At 40.9% G+C, this 24,508-nt stretch overlaps 1 protein-coding gene across 6 annotated transcripts in view; it reads right to left on the bottom strand.

Moving 5' to 3' along the window:
• ARID1B (AT-rich interaction domain 1B) overlaps positions 1 to 24,508 on the bottom strand; it is a 313,503-nt gene that overhangs the window by 222,808 nt on the left and 66,187 nt on the right. For all 6 annotated transcript variants that reach the window (XM_014950916.1, XM_014950919.1, XM_014950920.1 and 3 more), the window contains exon 3: positions 18,449 to 18,559. In XM_014950916.1, the coding sequence (XP_014806402.1) occupies positions 18,449 to 18,559 (111 nt within the window). The remainder of the gene's footprint in view (positions 1 to 18,448; positions 18,560 to 24,508) is intronic.

Genomic DNA, 24,508 nt, shown 5'->3' with positions numbered 1-24,508 from the left:
TACTCTAAATGATGACATATGTAAAAAGAGCACATACAGAAATGTAGTTTGGAAAAGATTAAGAGATTATTTTAGAAGCCAATCACTCCATAAATAAAGCACAAAGGGAACACAGCATCATTCAGGAATGGACATCTGTCACCCAAGCAGATACCACATCACACATTTGCAGCTTAATTCTGCAAAGTGGAAAAACAAGACTTAAACTAACACATAGAACCTTACATGCATTACATTTATTTTTAAATTTCTAGTTACCATAAATATCCAGACACCATCAAGAAATATAAACATTACACACAGAGGAAACGGCGAGGAATAAAATGAACAAAGAACAGAAGAAAAGAGAAAGTCACATGGAGTTGGAAAAATCCAGCCCTATCTTGAGCAGTTCCAGCACTGCTTTCTTCTAGTGGGGGAGGGAATGAAGAGGGAAGAGAAGTCACATTCAATGTCATCTTGACAGCGACCTCTTATTCAAAAACTATTATTTTTCCATCTTGAATAAGAGAGAACCAAGTGCTCTTCATAATCACATAAATGACCTACCACTCTCTAAGTGCTCTCTCTTAGATCAACAAAGAGCTATCGGAAGCAGAAAGTATTGCACACTACTCCCCCGCCGTCTCAATCCAAGTCCTCGGCACAGCTCAACCTTACCGTAAGAGAAACCTTGAAAGGCCAAAAGCTTTAGGAAATACACTTATCAGACTATCCTTCCTCCTTGCAGCAATCCTTTCAGGATTTTGCAGAGTTAAAATGATAAAGACACAGGGACCAAAAAAAAAAAAATCAAACCAAAAAAAGAAAATGTTAGAGAGAATGCAAGAAGCATGATGGGAGTTAACTGCTATTTTTTAGGGGAAGGAAATCAATAGCTTTAAACTGGCATTTAACAAGGGTGGGAAGAAAAATTTCAGTTGTCCTTAAAGCTAGGCTGTTTCCTAATGCTGCATTTCAGAAGACCTGTGCAATTACTGACTTAGCATAAGGGTTCTTACTGGAAAGAACTCCACACCAGTATGCAATCTGACAGACTCTCCCTCCCCTCTCTCCTTGGGAATCCTGTCTCTCCTGTAAGGTCAGAGGCAAGGCTAACAATCTTTACCCCAAAAGGAGAGCTGATTCGGGGGCGTATGTGTTTTTTTGTTTTTTTCAGGGAAGGATGAAGGGAGAAATCCTATTCATTTTATTGTCTGCCAGGGAGTAAATGAAAATTGTATCATGTAACAGAAAAAAAGGGGGGAAAAAAACATACGAGAACTTTTTCAGACTAATGTATTGCCAAACACACAAAATATCTCTCAGAAATGCTTTGCTGTTATGTTGAAATCCAACTGCAAATTAAATTAGTTCAATAAAAAAAAAAAAAAAAAAAGAAGGATCTGGTGCACTGAGTGACTCAGCAAGTCAGACCTCAGGCTAACTCCAGGGTGGAAAGTAAGGGGGTAAGCCCATATTCCATTTTATGTGCTCTGTTTTGTTACTGCGACTGTTCCTAAACACTCCACAACCACATATTCCACCTGTGAAGAACAACGCAATGATCATGTACGGTAGGGGGAAAAAAAGGAAAAAAATCCCTAACTTTTTTCCCTTGGTCTCTCAAAGGTTAGTCAGCGGTGAGGAAAGCTTACCTTCACCAGCCAGGTCAGCCTGAAATACTGACTGCACTGAAGCAGGAGCTTCCATTCATCCACCCAAATCACCCGCAAAGGTGCAAACCAAACTATTTCCAGTAGATGGAATTGCTGGAAATTCAAATCCCCTTGAGCAGAATGGGTGAGGCACAGCTGAGAAACAGCCCTTACTGAAAGGCTCCGTGTTCGCGGGGCTGCAACGCGCTCCGTGCAGGAACTAAGAGCTGGGGAATACACAAGGACCCTGGCAAACACCGGGATGGCTCAGAACTCCTTCAAAAACTAAATCCATAAATTCACCTCTACTATTACCATAAAGTAAAGAGATCAAGTGCACATTATCAGTAGGAGGAACCAACAGGCCACAATGCTTTCTTCTGTCTCTACCAGGAGAGAGTATAATAAGACACAAAGAAGCAGCAAACATGAGAAAACCCTAGGAGAATCCTTGGATGTGACCTTCTCTCCATATTCTCCCTCTCTCATCTTTTCTTTTTTTTTTTTTTTTTTTAAAGCTTCTATAAAATCCTCGCTGTATTGCTGACTGTAGAACACTTACTGAAGAATGCGTAATTACATCTCTTTAACCCCTTGCTGTCACAATGTATATACTGTGCTTGGATGGGGTTTTTTTAAACATTCTGCTCCCCCCCCCCCCCGGAAAAGAATGAAGAGAATTTGCACAGGCTTGCAGGCCTGAAAAATTGTAAAAATACCATTATTATGGTACTATTGCCAAAGATTCCAACCCATACAAATTAGACTCTCCACATTACTTCACTCCTAGCTGCTCTCATGTACTCCTTCCCACTATGCTTCGTTTCAGACTGCTCTACACACAGAGCAGAGTCAGTAAAACGCAAGACCATCACCAAAAAACCAACATTTCAGGCCCAGTAGCCTCCATTCACTTGCCTTTCCACATCAACCTTGCAGCAGGCAAGTGCAACAGGCCTTTTCACTTCCAGTATTTCAATCCCTACTCTGGAAGAGCTTGGGAACCTACTCATACCTTGGAGACAATGAGAGTTTCCTGTGAATTTCACTCTTCATTCAATGCCTAGAGCAATAAGGAATTATTCAAATTAATAGGTAATTTTGAATTTTTACGGTATCGGTATGCAATCTCAGGATATAATACTTGTGTTTTCCAAAATTCAAGAACTAACACACTCTGCAACAAAGTATTCTTTTATAAATAGTAAGGGTTTTTGTATATCCCAGCTGATAATGATAACAGGACAAGAATTTTTCCAAAATAATTAAAAAGTACTAGCTGTAGTGCTTTAACGGACAAGATACCTCAACTAATAAATAAGCTTATGTGACCACAGCGGCAGTCAGCTGAAAACGATGGGAAAACACAGATTCTGACCTAAAAGACTTAAACAAAAAACTTTCCATAAACTATAAGCTAATGAGGAGCAGGTTGTTTTATTTCTCCATTTTGTCTCTATTTCCAGCTAGTTAGAAGAAGAGCTGGAGGCTGAGGAGTCTGAACACAGATACTACCTATACATGTAATACTAGTTTCTAAAGTATTTTTTCTTCATTTATGTATGGTTTGCAAATATATAGTTTTCAGCAAGGCTTCTATCTATGCTGAGAACGGGATTATAGCTCAGCAGAAGGCTGCAAACATTACCAAGGAGAGCTGTATTTGCTGGTCGCTAAAGGTACAGCATACACAGCTGTGTTCAACAGGTTTACAGGCCCTGCCCAAAGAAAAAGGCTCAAAACTGACTTTAACACAGAAGAATAGGGTGACAACTGGGTAGAATGAACATAAGAATTCATCAGCCTAATCCAAAGCTCACTGAAATTGGTGAAAGGACTGATTTCAAAAAAGTTTGAATTGGGCCCTCAAGGAATAAGAAGATGGGGAAAAGGAGAGGGATGTTTATACCCATTTGGGACGACTGCAGCTGTTGTTCATTGACTGATTTGGAAATAACCACCGGTACAGAAGAGACCTTACTGGTGTTTAAATGTGACTCTGTATTTTGCTTCCATGTGGTATTGCTCTTAAATAGGCTTTACAGTCTTTTCTTCGCATTCCAAATCTTTGGAATGAGAAGGTATCATTGGTATCAGCTACAAACACACTATTTGACTACCATGGCAAAAACTAATATAACACACAGAGCTTTCTCATGTCTTCTGTATGCTCTTCTGTATCATGCATTATTGTAATTAAAGCTGAACTTGTTTAATTAAATTATGTAAATTATCATAGTTTTATGAAGTCAACAGATATATGACAACTTACAGCAATGAAAGGCTTAGCCAAAAGATTTTTTAAAGAACAGAGAAAGGGAAAATACTAGGAACTCCGGAAAAACCTGAGGAAGGAATAATTTTAAGTTGTTCTGAATTCTGCAAATACAGCACTAAGAACATTGAGTACCTAAATAATTAAAGTTTATCCTCTTTATTGAAACAGTCCATGTTTGAGAATTCGTGCGAGTTTTAATGTTTAATTAAGGGATTTAAACATCGTTTTAAGTGAAAACTCTGTGCAACCTTAACTATGGACCCAGTAGGTCACCTCCATAATATATTCATGTTGGGAGATCCAGGACCTGTCTTTTACATAAGTCAGTTACTACAAATACACAGTTCAAATATCAGTCACAAGCACGTGAAAAATCAATTTACAAGGAGATGAAAAAATAAATGTTCTAGGAGATAGGATATGCTAATGAAAATTAGTGTAGTGTGTTTGCTTTTAGTCCACATCCAGGTTTTGGTTTCACATGCAGTGACTGCCGAGACGTGTTTATTTAGTGATTAAAAAAAGAAAAAAAAAGATTAAGCAGCAACTTTTAAAAGCCCTGTGCAGACAAAGATACGCCTGTTTTATAAGCAATTAGTAATTTCTTATTAATGGAGTGTAAACTGGCTTGTCTAATTTTCCCAGAATTTGCAGTTTTAAGGAGAAAGCAACTCAAAGGATGAAATTCATACCCACAAAACTGGGAGATGAGAGTAAACCTCTAGCCCAGCCTATTTAATATATGCAGTTGTACAATACTGTATTCACACTTGGAGCAGATTTGCCCAAACTGTCCTTTTTTCTTTTAAAGTATCTGAACAGATTTAAAAACATTTGAACATTTTAAAAAACAAGTATATAAAATAAAAACTTTTAAAAAGCATATGCAATTGCCACATTCACCAATGCTACAACACACTTAACTCCAGGCTGGGCTGCAACACAGCCAGCATCTGCTGTTGGCCAAGAATAGAGATGGGCCTCGCGCTGGTCTCGGGTGGTGAGGAAGCTGGGTTGACTTTCCATCTTTCATCTACTCAAGGGCATCCCTGAGGTAGGAAATGTATTTCACTCGAGTTTCAGAAGCAGTGCTATTTACCAAACGTGTCTGTGGGAGTCACATGGATGAAAAGTTGCATGCAGGAACAAACGTAGAGCTGAAGCTGAAGGCATGGGGGGAGAGGAGGAGCCCTGCACACACAACCTCCCCACTCAAAGACCTGAGCGCAGTCTACAGTCCAGCTAGATCGGCGAAAGAAATCTCAAAGTTTCAGTCCACTGTCCAGAAGGTGAAAGTCCATCCCACAAGAGGTACCATTTAAAGCAAAATCGCTACATGACATCAATAAAAAAGGACCAAAAAAAAATTGAGGAACATTTACATTTTCCTGTGATGTCCCTGGAAGCGTTTACGAGAGCAGGATCTGTGATAGATATAGATGGAAAAAGCAAGGTGCCAATAAGCACCCCATAACAACAAAAAGAAAGAAGGGAGGGGGGAAAAATGGGGAGAATTATGAATTCCAGGTTTGCTTGTTACTCTCCAAGTTTTTAATAGAGAGACCATTTGTGTCGGCAGGGATGACTGAATCCCTGTATCTACAGCACTTGACTGCACTTGGATATATGCCTCCTACTAGAGACTAAAATGAAAGCTATATTTTAGAGCACTGGAAAAGTGAAACAACGCCTGCAGCTTGTGTTTATAACAATACTTCTACTTGTCTAGATGTATTTCACCGGCTCCATGTTAAAAGAGAAAGGCGGTGAGGGTAAATACCGTGTCCCCAGGATCATTCTGGATATTTTGTTCCCCTGTCCTTCAACCACGAGGTGCATCTCTTTTGAAGGCTGCCAACAAAACACTACCCATACAGAGAGCGGGGTGACAACAGTAAGGGCAGAAGAGAAGATGGGCACACAAATTAAAAACACAAGACCAAAATACTTCCTCACACAAACCCTCCACAACCCTATTGAGGCTCATGTGTGCTGACTTCAGCATCTGCTTCAATTAAATGACAAGAACAGACCCATCTGCATCGCTTTGTAGAATGCTTCAAAAAAGCAGAATTCTTCAAAAAATGGTTTAAAAAAAAAAAAAAGAAAAAGAAAGCCTTTTTCTGTTTTTAAACACGTTAAATGGGAGCAGCCTGAACTGCTTGAGGCTTCTCTCCAAGTTTTTGAAGACATGAAAGGGTTAAGCCCTGAAAAATAAAAGAGCAACAGAGCAAATCTGACTACATGTTTGAAAGAGCCTATAAAATGTTACAAGCAAAACAGGAAAGCTTGTGTTAATAATGCATAAACCAAAGGAGGAGGGGGGGGGAAGAAAAAGCTACCCATTTAATGGAATAATGCTTTTATCCTTGCAGTTAAAACGAAATAAACCATGACTATTAATCTGGTAAGGCCATGTAAAAACGCAATTTTAAAACATTTTCTAAGAGGGGACAGTTCAGTAACCGCTCCGGAGAGCGGGGCCTTGTGCAGGGCCGCGCTCGGCGCTAAATACCAGCCGCCGCTCGGCGGAGGCCATTACCCGCCCCGTCGCCATGGCGACGCTAACAGTGCGCCCGACTTCAAAGACAAAGATGTAATTTCAGACTTCCAGCAGCCAGAGGGAGCGGTGAGAGCTCTCTCTCTCTCTGCCCGGGCGGTGTCAGCTGATGATCAATTATAAAAATGCCCAGGACGGTTTCGAGGCGGCATGAACCGCCGCCCGCCCGGGCCTTCCCCCCTACCCCCCCGGGGTGAGGGTGAGCCCCCCGGCCTGAGGGGAAGGCGCGGAGCCCGGGGCCCTGCCCGCCCGCCTTCGCCTCATGCCCGCCGCCCTTCCCCTCCGCCGAACCGGCAGGGTGCGGAGCGGGATGAGCGCCGCCGGGGCCGGGCTACACCACCTCTCCTTCCCTCCCTTCCTCCCTCCTTCCCTCGTCGAGTTGCCTCTGCCGAGCGGCCGGGGAGGCCGAGCCCCTTGGCCCGCACAGGAGGAGGGAGAACCACCCGAACTCGCTAAATCAACAATTTATTTTCAGTTTTTGATTTGATAGTGTCATTCCAACAACAAGGAAAAGAGTCATTGTCATCACTTTTTGTGTCCCACGTGAAAAGAGATGAGGTACTTGGGAGATGGGTTCAGCAGAGGAACCCTCACAGGGCAGGAGAAAGCTCACTTTCAAGTTTTGCCACTCAGTTTTGCCAGTAGAGGAAAAGCAGACCTTAACTTCGCTTATACGCTGTTGTCTCATCAATATGCCCTTATCAAGCGTGACAAAAATATCCACCTTAAAAATCAATCCCGAGAGCAGGCCCTGTTGCCCAGCAGTAGCGCAGTGCCCAGGAAAACACCGATTCAAGCTCGGGTGCATTTGGTTTTTTAAATCCGCTTCACCGAGTCTTCAGAAGGGAGTGCAGTTCTTCTCCCAGGCGCCATGTTCCCCACGGCAACACAGCCACGTGCCGAAACCAAGTAAAATACTCCCTTTCGGTTTACTAAAGTTGGGTTACCCTGTGAACCCCTCAGAGAGGAGACAGAGGAGCTGCAGGAAAGACAGATCCTTCAACAACCCATCACCTTCATGTATTTTTTAAAAAATGTTAATATATACATGTAACTTAAATGGCACTACATCCATAACTTGGTTATTACCTAGTCTGAAGGAAAACTAACCCTGTTCTGCAGAAATTGAGACATTTCCCTGTCTTCTTTTCAGGTCATGAAGTACCACACCTCAACCCCGTTCTCCTGGACCAAAGCACAGCGTGGGCTAGCACTTGCCATTAGGTTTTGTCACTCGCCCTGGTAAGACTGGAAGGTACATACTGCTCACTAGCATCAGCTGGATCCTCTGCGTGACCCCAAACCACTAACCCCAGGCTGAACTTGGAGGAGCATTAGCTGCCTGATCTGCATTTGTTTAATCATGAATGTATGAGTTCTGTGGACTACAAAATTCAGCTTTTGACAAAATTGAACCCACGTCGTCTAAACTAAGCATGCTGGAATCAGTGGGGAATTCGAATATATGTGGAAGGGTATACAGAACATCAGACTGCTGGAAAAGTAATAATTTTAAAAGTTATAGACTAAAGAAGCAGCTTGGTTTTTTGTTGTTTGGTTTTTCTTTTAAATAAACAGTTTTTTTAAAAACCCTTTGTATAGCTGATCACATGTTTTGATTCCAAGTTACATTTTTCATGGATTGTGGGTGGTGGTGGGGAAAAAAGTGTCAGTCTATAGGTCCTTTAATTACTTTTCAGATCTGTAGTTTCATTGCACACTGTAAGTGACAAAAGACAGTTCTTAGCCTGCGTGGCAAGCTGACTATAGCCCTCTGATCACATCTCCATGGAAATGGAGGTCAAGCGATCAAAATTATTATACAGGAGGGGAAAGTTTGTTTTTCTGGCAAAAACAAGGTAAAGGATTTACGGGAATGACTTCAGTCTGACCTGTACTACTGTGAATATAGGCATTAAAAAGCAGGCACTAGAAATTACTGGTTCTAACCAGCAAAAATTAAAGAGCTGAAATGTTTGTAAGGACACATGAGTATGTGCATGGGTGCATTTCTCAGCATTTCATACGATCTGCTTTCTGACCTCTGTTTCTTTGCAGGAGAGAAAGACAACTCTGTAGGCCCCCCTCACACCGAGCTGTAGTCTGAGCACCGGAATAACCCTCTGGCCAGAAACAGCCGAAGACTTCCAGAGCCAAAAAAATTCCTGTACTCCGTCATACCTCAGAGTGGGAACAAAAAGGCTGTTACTGTGATTTCCAACGGGGCAAAATGTCTTAACGAGCCACGCAGGAAGAACCAACAGTCATTTAGAAACGCCAGTGGCGTGTATATACACTCCTCCTAAGTCTTCTTTAAAGGCACAAGCAAAACAAAGGGAAGGAATGAAGATGGAGAGAAAATGGACTATGAGAGGATCCAAATCAAGCCACAACTATGAGATGCTACTTATTAAAAAACCCAAACACAGATTCTGAAATTTTACAGCCTTGTTTCAATAAATCCTGAAGAACTGCACTGAAAATTGCACTGAACAACTTTACTTTTTTCCTACTTTTGTGTAGGCGTCTAATGGTACAATAAACAGGATGGAAAAAATTAGGGTTTTATGAAGCTTTCATTAAGCCCTATTATTAAAATCTTGACATGGCCTGTAAATTAAATAAGGGAAAGAGAAAATCTGGAGTTTTCCTTCCATCTCCACTGCACTGTCACACAAAAAACTGGTAAGGCTTCCAGTTCACTAGAAAAGCCTAAAACCTAAAGATAACAGTTTGCATTACGTTTTATCCCGTGCCACAATGAATTAGTTCACTACGGCCAATATCTGTACTTAGCCCGTATACCATTTCATCTACATATATAATCTTGCTAAGTTATTTTGATTTTAACAAGCCAGTCTAAAAATCTCAGGTCACTTCCAGTTCCTGTATTTCTGTACTTTTCAAAACCAAACACTGATCGTTGTATAGTTTGCACTTTAAGAAACAAAAATACTCATGTTTTGGAGCTCTTTCATTACTTTTTGTGCAAAGAGCGTTGGGAAAATTAATTATCTGTGATACTACAAATGCACATGTGAGCGTACACACCTTCTGCTGGGGCACGAGAGAAGCTCTGTGTATTCAGCAAACCTTACTAAATCTCACTGATGCATAATGTATTACTACATGCAAACATATAGATACAAACTCTCATGTATGCTTATCTTTATATTACTTCCCAAAATGCTAACTTCACTAGTATGGTAGAAGATAAATTATTAAGCCAATTTCCGCCTTGAAAGGAAAAAAAAAAACCACCCCAACAACCAAACCCAATCCCACACATTCAGTTATAAGTTCATGCCACTTAACTATGATGTGAAATAAATGATCCAGAACGGCATGTTTTCCTATCCTAACGCAATTATTCAAACGTGCCTCAAAATTCAGGTCCTAATTCTAATTTAGCACAATAAGTCTCATTTCACAGGTTGAGATGATTAAAAGGGTCATCTGCAATTGTTTGCATGGAAGGGAAGAGATCAAAAGCATAAACACTGGGAACTGATAGTAGCCTTTCCCTGATGTTATCAGCTTTTCTATCTTGATTTCAACACACAATGATGCTTCACTCCCTGAAATTACATTGTGGATTCAAAGAGGACCCTCTTTATAACGTCCTGTGGGAGGAGAACTGTGTTTGGAATTGTGTGGGATATGGCACAGAATAATCTGCATGACGTTAAGGAAAACTGATGCAGTGAGTTAAAGTATAGTGCCTTCCAAAGAGAAATGCAGAAACCTCTCTCATTTATAGTTTGTGTGTATCTAATTTTTTTTTTTTAAAGGAAAATCGATAATGAAAGCCTATTTACACGAATACGCTTCAGTAGCACTTCTCTCACACAGCATAATATAGCACAGATTCTATAAAAAGCCACCATGAATCGCTGTCTTCAAGGGAGGACTTCATCATGAATCTAAGATGCATGGCTCCATCAAAAGGTTTCAGAGGCTTACATCTTACAGGACATTAGGTTTCATGAAAACACATTTGAGAGAAATTTAAAAAAACAGTTTCAAACTTCAAAAAGATAAAGCACAACACGTGAATAGTCTCACCCTCCACAGGACTGACTTTATCAGGATTCCAATGTAGCACTACAAAACAAATAATGCATTACAAGCACTTCCCTTTTGCACGATGATGGTACCTAAAATCCCCATCAATTATGGATATATAGGCCATAAACAACAGGACAAAGCGCTGTGAAACCTGGCCCTATCTTAACACTATTGACCGTGACTGCACAAACATCTGCTTACACAGAAACCACAGGCTGACCAGCAGCACTCAGAAGTGAGCTTCACATCAAAGACTGGTAACTTCTTCCTTTTGGGGTTTTTTTTGTGGTTTTTTTTTTCTCCCCCCAAACATGAAAGCTGCAACAATCGCACCAGAAGCCAACACGTTGCCAGCAAACAGGAGCGGATGGTGTAAGAAAAAAGTAAAGGCATCTACTGTTAAGACTTGAGATGCTGCTGGTCAGAATGAGTTACCCTCTTTAGTCAAAAGTTAGGAAGCTGAGGTCACACTTCACACAACGGTTGGCGAGCACAAGTAAAGGAGTCATTCTGGAAAAAAAAAAAATACTTGTGGTAAAAATAAAAGAAAGAAAAAAAAAAACATTTACAGTGTCTCAGGTACTTCCTGAAGTGGTATTCAAGTGAGTAATGCTCTTTTGTCTTATTTTCTGCGTCGTAATCCCGGTGTTCACACAGGCATGAACAAAGACATGCACCGGTGAATATATTAAGCTTTGGAATTTATAGTATGCTATCAACTCAAAAAATTTACAAATAACCAAGTAGATAAGACATGCATGCTTTTATACGCACTACGTATGTGTATGTATGGGGGAGGGAGAGCTTCATGTACCCAAATTAAATCTAGTTTCTTGAATCCTTGAACCAACACCAATACCATCCTGGTATTCCAAGGTATACAGTATGTTGATGCAACTCCTCATGGCTTCACAAAATATTGCAGGGAAAAAAGGTACTAATACTTTAATATTCCACTTAGGACAACATTGGCCTATTTAAATAAAGTTTTTGCAACCTTAACCACTACTGGGATCTATAATCCCTCAGCAGGTTTCCCACATCAGTTTCACGCAGAGGTCAGACTAAATACTTCTTTTTGCATTTGTAAATTTTCTCAGATGCTAAATTAGTAATTTTGTTATTATAGGGATATAGTAAACACTGTAAAGTATTTTGAAAACGGAAAAGGGGATGGAATAGCCAAGTATCTTTTTTACAGTACTTACTGAAATTAGGTTTTATACTTCAGTAACAGACTAACATTGTTTTTTAAATAAATATGATCAATCTATCTAGCAAAACCAAGTAATCCTGTAAAGCACAGAACACAAATGAATAACAACAGGACACTCTCTTTACATTACAGATTTTAACACCAAGAATACGTAATTCAAGAGTCAATAATTTTGATTTCAATGTTTCAGTTTAACCCGATATGGACAATATACACCCAGTTCTGCTCTGCACTACTTTAATTACACTTTTTGCCCAAAACAGGACTTAAACTGAATAGACAAGCTGACTCTCGGACAATTAATCAGTTCCATCACATAAATGAAATCCTGGCTCCACTGCAGTCAAATGTACAACATGCACGAACACTCAGGGGGCCAAGACACACACAAAGCACATGTTCACCCCCAAAAAACATCAGCTATGTAGCAGTGCTGCTGTGGCTCGCACTGGATTTGACCCATTATTCTGACCGACACGGGGAAACGTATAGAATCTGTATGTGCACCAGCACCAGAGCCTGTTTTGTACCTCAGAAACCCACCACTAAATATACTCCATCTCTCTCTATACATGTGTGTTGTATGGAACTTGTTCCAGCTACAGGTTTATTACATGGAATGGTGAGCAGAAGAACAAAACCAAACTAGCAACTGCACTTGATCAAGAATTAAAATTACTTGGAAAAAATAGCAACTTTTTCCAACTCCGTGGATAATGGCTAAGAAAAGCCTTTGAGAAAGCTTAGTCACTTCTTTGCAACTTGAAGCTTTTTTCCTTTTATTCCAGGCTTAAACAAAGTTCAGTGGGGCATCAAACTGCCTCAGTTTTAAATTACAGTCTGTACTTTAAAATAGAATGCATGCACCACATGTTCCTGAAGCTAGAGGGTGGGAGTGTTATTCACTGAAAATTGAAGGCTTGTTGAGTCAATAATCTTCTTTCACAGAGTAACAATTTTCAGCTAAAATTTCTTGACCCAAACAAAGGAAAACAAGATCATTCAGTTATTTTACAACATTGCAGAAAAAAGAAAGGAAAGTGGGAAAGAGGCACACCAGTCTTATCCTACTTGATGTAAAAACAATGGAAAATTTAATTCACAAGTATTACATACTCATGTTTCCTTCTTGTTCATGGTTTAACATACTCCCAAACAGTTATTTTCAGATGGAGGCATGAACAAAAGTGAATAACTACAGGTCAAAATTGCTGTCATGTACTGTTCATGCATCTATCAACTGGCAATTGCATTTGCCTCCCCAGAATTACCAAGAATCCATTTACAGGTTTGGTTTTTTTCCATCTATCAACTGGCAATTGCATTTGCCTCCCAAGAATTACCAAGAATCCATTTACAGATTTTTTTTTTCCTTCTCCTTTCTCAAATCAGAATTAATATTCTGGATTTTAAAAATAACACTTAAGATTTAGATCAAGCTTTCTACCTTCCTTACCTGCAAAGAATCCAACAACGATTACAAAAAAATAGAGGGTTGCTGCACTACCTCTCTTTTAGTACTGATTTTTCCTTACCAGAGGGGCTACAGTGGTAATTAATATTTACATTATGGTAGTGCCCACAACCCTGCTCATGATCAGGGCTTAGTGGATTAAGCTCTGTATAAATGTCACCAGAGTCCCTCATCCCAGTGGTTTAAGCTCTGAGAAAAGAAGAGGTATCTCCTACTAACTCTCAAGCACAGTTTCTCCAATTATGCTAGAAACTGTTTTGCTGGTCTATTAAGACTTCAGCCATTAAAGGCATTTGTTCAGGGTGTGCTGTTGCTTGAGATGACTTTCCAAGCTACTTCATATTCTAGAAGTGAGACAGGGAATGTGGACTCCCAAACCATCCCATGTGTTTTCATCACAGCTTGTGCCTACTGAGATGCATTCAAAACGATGTTGTTTCATGAGCCAAGTATATCTAGTCTTGTGTTTAGTTCACTACCAGTTCTCAACAGAGGTCCTCTGAAGTCTAATTTAGTACCCTCCTCCTACAAGGAAAAAGGTGTTTTGACCAGAAAAATGACTGTCCAGGATTCGAAACATCCTTTAGAGGCTCATTAAAGTGAGGCAAAACAGAACTGTGAAGCAGTTAATAAAATCAGGAAGGGATTGCTGAGGTACTGTTTTCCACAGTACCAAGCATAATGAAACAAGGCAGCTGACATCTTAAAAAGTTTGTTTGTCCAAGCAACCGTATGTATTATTTGAGATCTACCTGACACTGCAGCTCATACAACTATAGACGTTGTAGAACCACAAACTTCTGAGGTCCCAGCACTGCACAAGATACAAGTGGCATTCCACCTCCATCGCTGGCTACTATTTTTTTTTTTTGATAGAAATTGCTCTGCCACATGAAAAGACCCATTGAGTAAGTGATGTCATAGAATTAATCCATGAACTCAGAATTCTCAGTGACCTAGTAAAGCACCAATTCCCTTTAACTCCAGATAAAACCTTCCCCTCCAACTGCATGACCTCCAGTAGGCACAAGATGAACCTGAGCCAAGCTGTAGGACTCAGGCATGACTTCCCTACGGCTCACACCGACGCAGCTGAGGGCTACCACAAGCCCACCTTGCCTGCAGCCTCCAGCCGTGCACACTCACACCTCTGGGCCTGCACCCACTGACTGCATTAAATGGCTCAAGGATGCAAACTGGCAGAAAGCTTACCTTACAAAAAGCAGTGCTTCTGTCTGTCTGGGGCTCTGTGGCCGCTGCAGGGCCCAACTATTGCCACCATCATCTCAGCTGACAAGATGAGAGCCTTAAACCCTTCCAGCAAGATCACAGAGCCTTTTAGGATGTGGCTAAAATCAAAGCTGTGGCAGTCCCCACCTTCCCCCTTCCCATCACGGCTACCGCTTCCCATCTCCCCTTCCGAGGTACCACTGATGCCCACGCGATTGCACTGTGATTCAGTCAAAAACTAACCCAGGAATAAAGAGAGATTATTTCTCTTCATTATTATTACTTATTATTATTTTATATAATATATATTTTTAATTATTTTATTTTTATATTATTAGTAGTAGTAATTGTTATTATTTTAGTTCCCCCACGTCAAATCCACTGGCCAGTCCCAGGGGTGACAGTGGAGGAGATGGGACGGCACAGCAGCCACGCTGTGGGACACATGGCAGGACTGCAGCTGCCCTGGCTTAAAATGCCACAAGTAGCCATGGAACTTTACCTGCAGGTTGCAACAAGAAAAAAAATTAGCAGAAACCCACATTTCAAAAGCATGGCAACCTTGGGTAAGCCATTTGACCTCACACCTCAAACAAGCACACCCGACACCATGCAAAAAACAACCTTATTAAAACAAAATAAAGTAACAGCAAAACAACCAACGCCTATCTGAAATGATTTTCATACTCATGCCAATAAAAAAAAAAATTAAATTAATTTATGTTTTCTGCTCTTCATTCTATCGACACAATCCAACGTGAACATTTACCAAATTACTCATTAAAGACAAAATAAAGGATTAGTCTTCACAAACACACACAGCCTACTGCTGACACAAGCTCCTTTACTGCAACAACAAATTTGCAGATATATCATTTGGAAGCTTTTTCCTGTAAATCTGCTCTAGCTCTCTCACAATAGCAGAAATGTGTATTTCGCTATTATCCCTTAAGTCTCAATAAAAATATTCTGTAGTGGTTGTTCTCCAGACAATCTCATTCAGGCTTCTCCCCCTTTTATTCCTCCACTCTAATAGGCAACAGTTTCCATTTATGACTTCCTTTCCTTCACAGAGTGCCCAACTCCCATGTTTTCTCAAAAGCTTGAGATTTTTTTCTAATTGTGACCCCAACAAAAGTGCTCGGAGCGCTGTTCTGTGCAACTTTTCATTTGGGCTCTCAGTGACTCCACATGGCCAGAGACCCACAGGTCAAACCCTCCAGACACCAGAGCAGTCAGGAGAAGGGAAGCCAGCATTGTATCGAATCTGACAGGCCATTAGAAGCCGCTAATAAAGCCATATTTTGTTTTGTAGCCATTTGTTACCGACCCACATTACAAATTTGCCCGCTTTGAACTTTATGGGAACATTCATGCCGGGACTTTTATATACAATGTGTGAAGGAAACGGAACAACCATTGAGCTGTTTAGCTGTGCTGACTGTGACACAAACCTGCTGAAAAAACTCCCCCAAAGGATGACACAAACCAGCATTCAGTGCCGCAGAAAGTGGCCAGCTCCTCCTCGAATCCATCAAAAGGAAACTCTTTTTTTTCAAAGCCACATCAGAGAACACCATTCACCATTTACTATTACGTCTCTTTTGTTGTTTTTAGACACTTGTATAAGCTTGCTATGTAGCTGCTGTGATTTTACACAATGCCCTTAAGAAATGAAAAGATAACGGGCAAATTGTATAAATACCAGAATACCATGAAACAATACATAACCAAATTTTATTAAAAGCATTAACACCACTGCTATCATTTCGAGCTTCACTGTATAAAGATGACTTACTGGCTGCCCTCAAGAACAGCATTATCTTGAAAACAAGCTTAAGGAGCCGTATTTAGCATCCCAAAATGACACTATCACTAGGAATACTAAACAAGGCATAGTGATTCTAAGTTTCAATAAACAATCCAAAACTGAATACAGAATTCTCTTGCCCCAGGGAAAAAGAAACCACCCCATGGTGGTTTATATGGTCAAGCCATCCATACCCCAAAGAGACTTATATTAAATAATTTATCACATTCACTGTACTTTGATATATGTATTGTTCCTAATTTCTAAGATGTTTTCCTTGGAAGTAAGATGATGGGAAGTTTGCTCACACTACTAAAAAAAAAAAAAAAGCATTGTCGCACATATGAAGGGTCGCAGTTGTTTTAAAATTTGAAAAACAAAGCAAACAAACAAAAAACCCAACAAAAAGCCCACACAAAAAAATTCAAACCAAAATACAAAATTATAATACTTTCCAATTCCCCTCCATATCCAAACAGCAGGGGTTTGGGGTCAGCTCAAACCATTCTCTGATTCTGTGATACAAAGTGCTCTCTGGTTACGTATCAAAGCTTTTCAGTAATAATGTGTCTCAATAACAACATTGGAGACCAACTTAAGAGTTTAAGCTATGTAGCCAAAATGGTTAACATTCACTGTTAATACTAACAGCTTACTCATACCTAGAATAATAATGAGCTACTAAATATACCAAACACTCAGGGACACAGATAATACCCAATACTCTGCTTAGATATCATGATGATGGAGGTAGGACAGAGCATGGATTAAAAGTAGGACAATCGTTTAAGAGAAACCACAGGCAAATTAGTAGAACATTAGTTGATAAATAACTTTACTTCTCTCCACCCTGACAAACACTGTTCATGAAAAACTGAGAAGTAAAAAGTCCCTTTTAACACTGCTGCTTTTTAAAGTAGGTAGTTATTGCCAACACAGTTCAATGTCCACAGTAGCTACTATTTTTAAGGTAATTGCCAGCATTCATTCTTGAGACCTGTTCAGAGAAATTAATCTTTTCAAAAATGTTTCCTGAAAAATTGTCAAATTAATACCAGTTCAAAGCAAATGGATCTCTCTTCTCACACCAGGTTCCATAGCCGCTCCTGAGACATGCACATTTCAAAAGTCATGTAAAGAGTTTGTGGCACATATACTCGCCTAGGTACCAAAAATATAACTTTAAAATGCTATGAAGATTGGGGGCGGACAATAGTTCTCTGTGTTAGAGGCAAAATATACAACACACTACCAGATTTCACTAATACATTTGGTGTCTTGATAAGGTAAATTCTTCAGAGAGATCCCTCTGCTAACTGGAGATGAACACATACCCAGTGAACTGCAGGAAATATCCTATATGTTTATGACATGTTATTCCAAGCCAGAGGTCACATAGTTTTCATCATTTAAGCTGAACATATTCCAGTTGGCTTAAATTCATGCTGTTTTACTAGCAACAAACAAGAAAATCCCCAAACCAACGGGGCACACGGAGACAAGGCCAAGGAGTACGTTACCCATTACAGTGAAATAAGACCTTCAAAAATGCAAGTAGCTGCACTGTTTTTGTAAAGTATCTTAATTTGTGCTGTTTCCCCCACAGCAGAATGCACAAAGCTCAGAAAAACTAAGAAATGTTAGTCCAAAATACTCTCCTAACCAAAAGATCAGCCTAGCCCAAGTACCATTACCAATTCTACGTTTCTGTAGTAATAGACAGCAGCAAAATTAACATGTCAAACTCGTTACTGAGGCTCCAGGTTGGGAGCAAATAACTCCTTGGTGGCAGTATTCTAAACCAGAACCTACCGAAATCCTTCAAAAAGGGCACGGAAAAAAAAAAGCCTCTTCCTCACCAGATTGTTTTATGCAAGTATGAAATTCCTAAGACTAAAAAAATCAATCCATTTCCTCTAGCAAATACACATGTGCACATGCACAAAACATGCATAAATACACATGGGCATAAATAGTGCTATTTTGAACCAGAACAACGCTCAGATAAGTCCACTTATATGCAAGTTCTCACAGTATTTTTAAAACCAGCTTGTGATCAACCTCGTTTAATATTTCTTCTCTCAATATTTCTCATCTGCTCATCCTAGAATAATGAAATACCACCACATACAGTGCTTTCATTTCAAAATACCGAAACAAACGTTAGTTTCTTACTGGTAAGCTCGATGGTCTTTCCTGCTGGATTAGATTCAAGTCTTCGTGGTTAGGCTTTCCTGGGGCCATAGGGGGTTGAGATCTGGTTCCATAGCCTTCCTGAGACATGTCCTGTAACAACAGTTGTAACAGAATTATTAGCCTGACTCAGAAATAACAATTAAATTTGCGTAACAGAAGCGTGAAAATACAACATCTGAGTGCTTGATAGTAGTTTTGATCAGAAGTTTTTACTAGTTGAATCTTCTTGATGGAAGTATCAAGCCCATGAGGTACCACCGTGACCTGTGCCATTCATAAAGAAATCCAAGGAACGGAGCGACACGCTAACAAGGAATCATACACGGGGGAACACACAAAAACAAACCTGCTAAATAAACGACCCCCTTTTCACCGTAAAAGAGTAGCAAGCACAAAGTGGTCAAAACATTCATCCTACTCGGAGAAGCATTCTCAAGCCTGCTGATGAAATACTGAGCCAGGTGGAAGACTGACTTGAAAGTAAGATTGTAATCACGCTGTGTAATCAGACTCCCGTAACAGCCCGGGATTTACCATCCCTACTGCTGGCACAGCTCTCAGACGCGGGCCATCAGGCCGTAGCACACAGCACCTCGGTCACATCTCCTGCCGGCACCTCGTGCTCGACGGGTTAGAAGGAAAAGTGCCTTGGATCAAGAGTAGCTCCAAAGCCTGGACCAGTAACCCAGGGGATTCTCCTCCCTGTCCAAGCCCAAGCAGTCTTAGGTAATGGTCTCACACAACACCCAGGGGATGGGAGAACAACCAACTTTCCCCCCCCCAGCATCAACCATCCCACAACACAGATGGGATGGTGTCACACCTACAGGTACTTGCCCATTGCAAAGCCTTAGGTTCAGGCTTCATTTCAGCTACTATTGCAGCTTCCACGCTAACTTCTTCCAGGAACACAACAAGAAAGTGCAATACTGACTTCAACATGTGTAACTGGCAGGGAAAGTTGAAGAACCAGTTCCTGACTGCTAGGAAAGATATCCCACCTTAAAGGTTTTTTCTTTGTTGTTTTCAAATGGTTTAAAATGTTCTTCTCTCCCCCTCCTGAGTTTCCCACCAGTTCAATTTGCTTCAGCCACCCTCACACCTTCACTTTTCCAGGTATCTGAAAGCAAGACAGGCACTCTGGGGGGGGGAAGAAGGGGCAGGGGAAGCTTGTCCTCCATCCCACCCCACCACAGCCTGGCCATCACCTTGCTGCTGCTGTCACAACAGCCCAGTCTCCCCATCATCAGCCACCGCTGGCCCTCAGACCCCTGGCAGAACAGGAAAGCTTCAAGTCTCTGCTTTTAGCCCAAGCTCCTGACAGAGGGGAAATTCGTGAACCACCGCAGTTTCCCGTTCCCTTCCATCACTTCGGACTCTCCCCAGTTATTTTAAGGGACGCAGAAAATTCAGCGGGGCTAATAAAACAAACCTCAGCAAACCCAACACGACGTAAACCCGGCAATAAACCATCCTCTCCTAAGCCCGTGCCAAGTTAAAAAAAGAAAAAAAATAAAATCAAGAAACACTTAAAAGGCCAGCACTTCAATGTGGTTACCAGCAGAGGGTAACAATTAGGCTTAAGGGTGACAAAGGCTGATGGCTGAATGATTATTATCCCCTGTGCCCCCCCGCGCTCCCCCCCCCCGCCCAGATTTCCACTTGTCACACAGCTCTCCTGCTGCGCACACCAGCAGGTTCCTGTGGATTAACAGGGAGGTTTAAAATCAACAAATGGCACAAGGCCTCCATTCAGCGGCCTTCACCCCAGCACAAAGGAGCAGAAAGGTGCAGGACAGCTTCACAATAGGCAAACAAATGAGCAAACCTCTGCTTTCCTTTTTATTTAAAAACGCGCGCACACGCACACCAGGGGCTGTCGCTGCCCAGGCATCTGTAATAAACCCAGATTTCAACTTCCAGCTCAGCCTTCTTCTCTCTTCTTCCCTAATTCTTAAAAAAATTACACCAAATAAGAACCACTTGTCAAAACAACAACAAAACAAAAAAAAACAACCCCAAAACACACCCAGAAATACCAAGAGTGGTGAAAAAGGCTAAATGGAATATTCAGTTTAGGAGACGTCATTTTAGAAATGCAATTGTTCCTTTTCCCAAACAGACACTACAGGATTTAGCTAGGAAGCAAAACATGTTTTATATTTTGAAAAAAAAATCAAGAGTCGTTAATTCCTTACAAAGTACAAAGTGTGGTTTTTCCCACATGCTTGCAAGATTTTAACCTCGCTTCCTACTGAAATTTCCAGGGAGAGAGAAGAGCCAGAGACGCTTTCTCATGAGAAATACTTCATGTTGAACGGAATTTACTTTTACCTGGGTATTTGAAAACTATCTATGAAATGTCTTTCTACACACCGAAGAGCACGTTACAAAGCCTAGACGTGACACCTTTTGTCATTGTAAATGCACTGTTTTCATAGCGCTGTCCTTTCTGACTGCGGAAAAATCAAATCCATTTGCTCCATTCTAGATGAGGCTGGGAAACAAATACTGCAGGCATCCGTATTTGTTAGGATGCAGATACCTGTGTACTCCAAATGGGACTGAGATCACACACTCTTTCTTATATTCTCCAGAAAACCATTCAGAAACTTGGATCACTGCAAACTTGGAAAGCGGCTCTTGAGAAGTGAAGAATCCGTTTGCTCTCAGTAAGTTGCAGGCATGGGAATCTCCCAGATGAAATATGCATGGGGCTGTGTGTATAATTTTATGTGTTTATACATATGCATTGTCCAATAAAAACAGTCCATTTATATACTAAACATAATGAGGATTAAATAATAGCATATTTCACTAAGAGGTTGGCTTCATGACCAAAATAGTGCTTAGTATCATTTTCACTGAAAAACAGTGGAGTGAAAAATCCCTCCTGCCTTTCTTCAGTTGTGCATTAGGAAATTTTGTTAACATACAGCATATTAAACAACAGATACAACAGATTTGGAGAGATAAATAAGAACAGAAGTTTTAGGGTAAACTGTCCGTCACTGAAGAAATGCATGGAATCTGCAATTCTTGCTTTCAGTTTTGAAAGGTCATTTTTCTTTCTAGCATCTAGGGATGGATGGATCGGGTACCAAACAGAGGGAAGAGGAACACAATACCACGTATTGTGCTACAATCACAGCTGAGAAGTCCCCCATTGTAGGGCTCAATCTTCTCCTGGGATCCCTAATTTTTTTTTCTTTTCACTCCCGATATTTTATCCATCAATGACATCAGCTTTCAAAGCAAAGCTTATGATTTTTTATGAATCACAGAAAACCGTTCTTCCCCGAGAAGAAGAGCATGTGTGTAAAAGAGAGAAACCCAGGCTTTTATAAACAGAAGGCTACAAGTTTCCACTCAGAACTTCCCAACTTGGCACAAACCCAATCATATCATAGCTGTTATAGCACAAACTGTCAACAAAGTTGTAAAATAACTAAAAGCAGGGTTTCCCCCATCAGATTTTAGAAAAGGCACAGGGACAAACAATCAGCAAGTCATAAGCATATGCTCAAAATAGCTCAAGTTTAGACTTTTCAGACTTCAAAACACATTTATACTGTGAAACAGGTAGACAAAAAAAAAGGGGGCTATGCCTACATACACACAGCCTAAAGCCTATGTACTGGGTAAGCTCTTCAGAAATCAATCCACATATAATGATTATAATTGGGTGATAATAACAACAACAACCAATTGCTTATTACCCACAGAGCCAGGATTAGTTCTTTGCCTCCTGTTCACATACAGTTTTAGCTTGCTCTGCAAATTGTGGTACATGGAGCTCAAGATTTGTGTAGTCTGAGGAGTAAGGGAGGACACAGGATATTTTCTTCTTATTCTCTTTTGCTATATTCATCTTACAAACTTTTAAAGTCTCTAATTCTGGTGTGGGATTTCACTGACAGAGGTTTAAAGCGACCGAGTGAGCCAATGCACCAGCCTGCAAGGAAGTCAAAGGCCCCTTGTTGCACCTCCCTCAGTTCTTGCAGTTGGGACACAGACACACACATCTCCCACTCGGTGGTCCTTCTTAGACCACTTTGTGAAATAACAGAGTGATATGGGGTCAAAAGGGACCTATGGAGATCATCTAGTCCAACCCCCCTGCCAAAGCAGGTCCACCTAGAGCAGGTTGCACAGGAACTTGTCTAGGCAGGTTTTGAATGTCTCCAGAGATGGAGACTCCACCACCTCTCTGGGCAGCTTTTTCCAGGGCTCTGCCACCCTCAAAGGAAAGAAGTTCCTCCTCACATTTAGGTGGAATTTCTTATATTCAAGTTTTTGCCTGTTACCTCTTGTCCTGTCTCTGGGCACCACTGAAAAGAGACTGGCCCCATCCTCCTGACACCCACCCTTTAAGTATTTATAGACGTTGATCAGATCCCCCCTCAGTCCTCTCTTCTCCAGACTAAAAAGATCCAAGTCCCTCAGCCTTTGCTTATAAAAGAGATGTTCCAGGCCCCTAATCATCTTTGTAGCCCTCCACTGTACCCTCTCCAGCAGTTCCCTGTCCTTGAACTGGGGAGCCCAGAACTGGACACAGAAATGGTGCAACTTAAAGCTTGCCAGAAGAGCAAAGCTTTTCTCCCCAGCTTCATCACAGATTACTGAGCAGAGCTGGCCTTGGGAAAGGTTGGGTGAGCAGAGAGAAGGAAACTCCACTCCTTCGATGGCCACGAGCCCAGCCCCACCAACCTGAAGCCCAAGCCAGCTGCACTGCGACCACTGTGGAGCAGACCACAGACAGACAGCCTTTTCCCTGATGTGCAATGCTAATTAGTGTAATGCTTTCATTCTCTAGCTGGGCCTAGTTTAAAACAAGCAGGTCTGTCCACATTTACGTGTTCTCTACAAACCTTAATGAACATCGTGCTGATAATGCTTGAAACCATGTAGATGAAATGCACGTTTGTTTCAAGTTCTACTGAAGATAAAATCTAATTATTAAATAGTTTAAATTATTTTTAATGGAAAATGAAAGCTTAGTGAAAACATTCATGTTTAGGGGAAACCACATTTAAAGGAGGGCTGGGTGAGAAATATCATTCAGGCTTCATCCGCTTCTGCTGCAGCAAATTTCAGAGGGATAACATGACCACCCAGGAAGATAAGTACCATGATGGTTAAATAGAAGGAAAATAATTTATGGAAAATAATATACTAGACTTCAATTTGAAAAACTCATTAAAAATTATTTTAGCTCATGTTCTTGATTCAGTTGGTTGATCCTTAGAAGACTTGAAGTGTGAGACCAGTGAAATCTACAGCAATGTGACAACAGCAAAATTAAAAGCAAATGTTAATTCTTTTTTCCCAGACCACTTGAGAAAGGAAGCGAGGAGCCAGGGCAGCAGCCAAGAGGAGCACATGGCCCCACTATACAGAATTATTTTGTTCATCTCTGAAGGGATACTACCAAACAGAACAAAGGCAAGTGAAATTAAGGGTTACAGAAGGACATTCCTTGTTATCACTTAGCCAAGTATCTGTTTGTTCTGTGTAGGTAAATACATACCAACACATTTCCATTCTTTCCACCTTCTGCAGTAAAAAGCTACTACAAAAACCAAACCCTAAACCCCCACAAACAGCCAAATTCTGGCCCAACCCTAACACCTAACATGCCACCTCCCAAGTTGTACACTCTCTGGCAGCAGAGAACCGACAACAAAGGACAGCCAACCTGTTAGAGGAATATTGTAGGGAAGGCTGCACTTTGAAAAAATGTTATGCCCGGGGGCACGGGCAACACTGAGCCTCACACAAGCAGCCAACAGAATGCAGCCCTGTGGGGAACAATCCACTAAGGACAAAAGGGCAGAGAGGTTTCCTTGAATCCTGAGCAGATGGTCTGCAGAGGTCCTGCAGGATGTAGATGGACTCCTGCAGAAGATCCTAGGTCAAGAAGAAATGCATATATATCTCTTGAATTTTATGAGTCAGAAATGGAAACAAAACAAAACAAACAAAACCCCCTGAAGCCTTGAAGAAAAGGAAATTGGTATCTTGCAGCTGGAGAGCATT

This window comes from Calidris pugnax, unplaced genomic scaffold, assembly GCF_001431845.1.
Source record: "Calidris pugnax isolate Ruff unplaced genomic scaffold, ASM143184v1 scaffold24, whole genome shotgun sequence".
NCBI lineage: Eukaryota > Metazoa > Chordata > Aves > Charadriiformes > Scolopacidae > Calidris > Calidris pugnax.
This window is presented reverse-complemented; position numbering and strand designations above follow the sequence as displayed.